The sequence below is a fragment of the Notothenia coriiceps genome, unplaced genomic scaffold, assembly GCF_000735185.1.
Source record: "Notothenia coriiceps isolate Sejong01 unplaced genomic scaffold, NC01 NC01_scaffold00010558, whole genome shotgun sequence".
In the NCBI taxonomy this organism is placed as follows: Eukaryota; Metazoa; Chordata; class Actinopteri; order Perciformes; family Nototheniidae; genus Notothenia; species Notothenia coriiceps.
The window spans coordinates 1-5,768 of record NW_011343259.1 but is presented as its reverse complement, the minus strand read 5'-3'; the positions used below and the strand labels follow the sequence as shown (position 1 = coordinate 5,768).

The 5,768-nt window shown below is 44.1% G+C and overlaps 1 protein-coding gene across 1 annotated transcript; it reads right to left on the bottom strand.

The window, feature by feature from the left end:
- Nucleotides 1-485: 485 nt before the first annotated feature.
- On the bottom strand, nt 486-5,640 carry LOC104946039 (integrin beta-8-like). Its single transcript, XM_010771779.1, has 6 exons — nt 5,103-5,640; nt 3,971-4,056; nt 1,924-2,095; nt 1,709-1,815; nt 1,193-1,332; nt 486-835 (listed from the first exon to the last, which is right to left on the bottom strand). The coding sequence occupies exons 1-6, from the start codon at nt 5,194-5,196 to the stop codon at nt 583-585; spliced, it is 852 nt and encodes a 283-aa protein (XP_010770081.1). The 5' UTR covers nt 5,197-5,640; the 3' UTR covers nt 486-582.
- Nucleotides 5,641-5,768: the final 128 nt, after the last annotated feature.

Here is a 5,768-nt window from a genome sequence, read left to right as displayed (position 1 = left end):
CGTCGTCGTCGTCGTCGTCGTGTAGTAGTAGGTAGTAGTGTGTGTGTGTGTGTGTGTGTGTGTGTGTGTGTGTGTGTGTGTGTGTGTGTGTGTGTGTGTGTGTGTGTGTGTGTGTGTGTGTGTGTGTGTGTGTGTGTGTGTGTGTGTGTGTGCGCACCAGTGTATTCATGGAAACCAAGTGAGTTTACAATCAGGCCTGACATAATGGAGAGTCTATTTATAGCGATGACCACCATGGTGTTTCCCTGCTGGCTGGTTACTCAGGACCCCCTGTGTGGTGTGACTCAGGCCTCCTGCAGCCTGCAGTATACAAGCAACCAGTGTGTGTGTGTGTGTGTGTATGTGTGTGTGTGTGTGTGTGTGTGTGTGTGTGTGTGTGTGTGTGTGTGTGTGTGTGTGTGTGTGTGTGTGTGCGTCTGCCATACCCGGGCAGTGGTGTCATTACTTAGTGGGATTCCTGGGGGAACATCCAATGCTGAGTCAAAGTGCCACCATCTCCCAGAATAAAAGCCTCTTTCACCGGCATGCAGACGTACTCCCAAATTTGGGGTTGTGGCTCTTTTTTTAGAACATATTCAAGCCTCAAGGGAACTGAAGGTTTTTCCTAACTCCCTTTCTCTTTACATACTTATAGCTGAGCCTAACTTTCCAGCATCTGTATTTACACACCTGGCAGACTGCAGCTTGCAGCAAGGCATCCAGTCCCCCCTCAGGTGTGTCCATGTTTCCAGATATGCGCTGGCGTTTGATCACACGCGTGAACTCGCTTATATTTCCAGTCATACCCAGGACGTGGTGGAAGCCATGGGCTGGACGACAGCGGATCTCATAATCACTGTTGAGAAGTTGGAGAAAGTTTTAATTGCTACTTTCAGGAATGTATAACTCAGGACCAATGAATGTAAAAAGTCTGTCTGCTCTTTCTTGTCTCTTAATGTACAAGTTCCTTGCAGAGTCACACAAAATTGGAAGCAACTAATGCTTGCTTTGATTAATTTTTAAATAATAACTCAAATCACCATTCTTCTTGGCTCATTAAAAGAAGAACAAGTTGGCTTCGAAATATAACAAGGCAAACTTTGAAGGTGTTGAATGTCTATTCTTCTCATAGCAGGAACATTAACACAGTTATTAAGATGAAAATGAATAACCCTGTTTCTTTAAGCAATACATCATCTGTTGTGTGTCTTACCTGCAGGGGTTGCTGATCTTGGATGGATGGACGTTGATGTAAGGAGAGACAGGCTTGTCCACAAACGAGCCGAAACCCAGCTGAAGGTCCGAGGAGTGCTCCGTCATACGAAGAGACAACGCCACACCTACTGTCTTCAACTGGACCACAGAAGAAACAAAGAGGTTGGTGGAGGCCGAAAGGGAATCCAAGGGCAAAATAAAGACAAAAGGAAGGGTAGTAGAAAGGCATGAAGATGTAGAGGGTAAGATAAGGCAAGTATTTCATTAAAGGTCTTCCTTATATAAGTACATTAGCTGCAATTTATTTCATACTAAATGTAAAGAAGCTATACAGAAGACAGTATCTTAATCTAGTATCTGTGTTTATAAGTCTTGTATCTAACCTTCATACAACATAGTGGTTTGTATAAAATGTGTTTAGTTTTCTTTAGTTCAAACCTTTGGAAAAACACTTTTTCCTTAAAATAATATTAATAAAAAGCTTCAGCACTGACGGAAACTGATAAACACCTACATGATCGAGGTTTTCCTGCATAGAGGCCGACACATCAACCAGGTAGTACAGATCCACAGGATAACGCTTCAGCTGCTTCACAGCCACCACTACACTGGCCTGCGAACCTTTAAACACACAGAAACAGGAGAACATAATTAACTTCAAAACTTTACCTCAGATGACTTCTCACACGCAATAATAAATATGCATTTGAGGCCCAGATCCAGGTCTACCTGGTCTGAGGGTGACGCTGATGTCTTGTGGGGATACTTGTGGGCTGCTGGTGGTGGCGTTGACCTCCACCTTGACCTCTGACTGCTCCATGAACTCCGGCTCACAGCCTCTCCTGAGCAGCTTCACCGGCAGGTCGCAGCGCTGGCTCGCCACCGCTCCATCCAGAAAGTCCTAGAGGTCACACGAGGTCAGGAGATGAAAAGTGCAAAGGGGACATTCACCTTCTTCGAATACAATTCAATCGCAGAATTCAATAACAACATTTTGAATTTGATCCAGAAAACTAAACACACAGGAGAAAAACCTGCCAGCTTAACAACTAAGCCGTCTTTTAAGATGTTGTAACATTAATGTGGGTCAAGTGAATGCAACATGATGCTCTCTACTAATGCAGCTAAAAATATACTGTATGCCCTTCATGAATGTATACTCTGTTATTATGTTTGTATGTGTTTCAGCTTTCTCCTTGTGTCACTCAAGCAGATGAAGGAGAGGATTTTAAGGTCAGACTAATCAATTTCCTGCATCCCACTCCTCTTTTAACGTTGCAAACCACATCTATTTACATAATGTAGGAGTACACACACAAGCACCCCAGAGTTTTTCATTCATGGGTTCTCTCACCCACTCGGTTAAGTACAGTGTGAAAACCCTTTTAGTTAACCTCATCATGTCACACAAGAAAACACAGCAAATGGAAACTTTCACAACCACTCATCCTGGTTTACTTTCTGTCATTTTTATGATGTGTTTTGATCTGCAACGGAGTATGTGTCGTAGGTGTATCAGCGACTTGTTTGTGTTTAAACATTCATGTTTAGGATCTAATCTCACCGTGTCTGAACACAGAGGGAAGGAAAATTAAATGAAAGTAGCAGCTCTGATAGATAGAAGAGTTTACATGATCCGATTGGCTTTTTCTTATGTAGGACATGATTTAATCATCTACTTGCTCCAACAGTCGGGTAAAACAGCGTCATGTCATGCAGCTTTGGAGTGACCTTTCCTACTTCCGTCTGTGAGAAACATGCTCAAACACAAACACTTGCACCAGAAACATAAAACTAAAGCATGTAATGGGCCTGATTATGAGTTTGACATGATAACAAGATCCTGCAGATAAGGATTGAAATGATGCAGATACAGTAATTGAGATTACTAATACTTTTAACAGAAATAGGTCAAGGGACAAGCAACTGCTATCAAGATTGAATTTTGTTTATTTATTGCTTTCCCAGTGGCTATAATTTGTCCAGTAAAAACTGCAAATACCATAAAGTTGCCTTGTGATTTCCCAGGATTTTCCTAACAGAGTTTGCCCTTTCCCTTGACACTGAATGTCATTGGCAATATGTGATCATGCCTTTTAACAAGCGCTGTACCTTCTAACTCCTCAGTGCTTGTCTAATTCTGTCTCTGTGACGTTGTGTGTGTAGGAGGTAAGAGAGGTGGTGTTTGACTGCTTTCACACACCAGTGAGCCACTTAATGAGGTCGGTTTAGGTTAGGGTACACAGGATGGGAAAGCACCTGAAGTCTGTAAACACACACATGTTGATGTTCGGTCTAGACGTAGTGGTGTGTGTGTCTGTGTGTGTGTGTGTGTGTGTGTGTGTGTGTGTGTGTGTGTGTGTGTGTGTGTGTGTGTGTGTGTGTGTGTGTGTGTGTGTGTGTGGGGCTAGAATTATTTACAGCTTCTCAGGGCTTATTTGGGGTGGGCTCTTTACGAGACACACTGACAGACAAGCCAGAAAGCAGATACACCCCAACACACTTTAGGACAAATGCAGTGATATGTGTGAGCGCATAGACTAAACACATCGATAGAAAGCGCCTCTGTCTCTGCGCCATGAGACAGCACACTAGAAACATTCACACAGGTCATAGGGCAGGCCACTAAGCCCGAAAAATACACATTATATTCTCATCTGTGGATGGCATCAAAGCTTTGGTGTGTAATCTGAGGAATGCTGCTGAATGTTAGCCACGTTCTTTGTTTTTTTTCCCAGTCTGTCACACAAAAACACATTTTTATACACATTCCTACCTCCTTGAAACACCAGGCACACTGTGGTCCACGGCTGAGACACTCTTTACAAGAAGTGAGGCTAGGAGACCAGCACACACTTTCACCTGCAGAGAGAGAAAGAGGTTGAAAGTAAAGGGAAGAGAGCCAAATACAATAAGATGAAGAGCCTGTGATTAGCATATGAGAGAATGTGCGTGTCAACACTCATTAGCCATGCAGTCTTGACCCTGTCGATATTTAGAGATCTCATGCAACTTTTGATAATAGAAGCACAACTTAGCATCTCATAAGGCTATTCAGTCAGCTGTGTAGTGGGAAAACGGCTGTGAGTGTGGGAACAGGTGCTTGAGTTGTTGGAGTGGTGCAATGGATCATTTCCCACTCCCACACAAAAAAACTGAGTACTTTTTAATTGTGAGTCAATGAATGATGCTCACACATTTAATATTTATCAAGTGACAAATCAGTCATGCAAGATACTTTTTTGCAACTGTAAGGAAAAAATGATGTACACACTAAAGATTTTACAGGATCACAAAAGCCGAAACATGAACCTTGACTTTATGTTGTGGTTTTAATGATTCATTAAAGTGATTTATATCCTGAACTGCAATTTTCTGGAGCCATTTCTGTGAGCTACATGCTTTGAATGTAGGACATAAAAATGCTGCGGGTCCTGGCATCACTAACAAGCTCTGACCCAATTAGCACTCCTGGCCTGCGGCAAACCTCAGAAGAGGTAAAGCGTTTAACTTCTAATTATAGCTGATCAATACATGCTGAAACAAGAGGTTTATGGGGTATGGGCTATTCCTGAGGGTTAGAGGTTTCACTTCAAAACCGCTTTAATGTATTTTGAATGAGACCGTTTTATAAGCCTGGCTGCTTGCTTTCTGAAATATGCCATAATTGCATTAATTGAGATTTATGGCATAATAGCATTAATTAATCCTAAAATGCTCATAAAGTGGGTTCTTTGGAGGGGAAATCTTTATTAAGAAAAATACATGTTGAAGAGTCCTTTACATGAACAATTTTGAAAACCATCAACCCCTTGCCGAGAGCACAGCTGGTGTCGTCTTGACATGATACGATGCAGGCTAATTGCTGGGATATGATGTAATTGGCCCTAATGAGCCTCCATACTCACTGGCACTGGAGCGTTGTGCGCAGACAGCGACCACCAAGCAGAAGAGCAGGAGACACAGAGGGACGCTGCCGTATGTGCGGAGCCAGGAAGTCATATTATCCTATCCACACCGGGAGGGTGACACAGGAGCAGAGGCTGCAAAGCTACTGGAGATGAACCGGGGAAAACCGGGTGTCCTGCGTCCGCTGCCGCACCAACAAAAGCCGGTAGTGCCGGACCGAGACGCGGGGCATTGTCAATTGCCCAATAACCTTCTAATCCCGGGGAGGTATTCACATCCCCTGGGGTAAATCAGCTTATAAACGCGCTCCCCCGTGGACCACGAGAGGAGGGGAAGTAATCGGTCGTCTGTGGCGCAAGTCCCTCCATCTATTTCCTTTAAGCCGCAGGTGTGCGACGTCTCCCCCAGTCTGTCTCACAGCTGATCGTGAAGTCTCGTCTCGGGACAGAGACCAGCTGAGTTACACGCACGAGCACCAGCGCCGGTGCGCACCAACATGCACGTCCCACGCGACAGCCAGGAGAGTGAGCTGTTATAACCCCTATGACTGCCATGGAAACGACGCTCTCAGAGAGGGGAGGGAAGAGAGAGACTAATAAGGGGAGATAGAGAGAGAGAGAGAGAGAGAGAGAGAGAGAGAGAGAGAGAGAGAGAGAGAGAGAGAG

Coding starts and splice junctions, on each gene's coding strand:
- LOC104946039 (XM_010771779.1), bottom strand. CDS start 5,196: ATGACTTCCTGGCTCCGCACATACGGCAGCGTCCCTCTGTGTCTCCTG. Junction 1,816..1,923: donor CAGCGTCACCCTCAGACCAG/GTAGACCTGGAT, acceptor GTGTGTTTAAAG/GTTCGCAGGCCAGTGTAGTG. Junction 1,333..1,708: donor TGCAGGAAAACCTCGATCAT/GTAGGTGTTTAT, acceptor TCTGTGGTCCAG/TTGAAGACAGTAGGTGTGGC.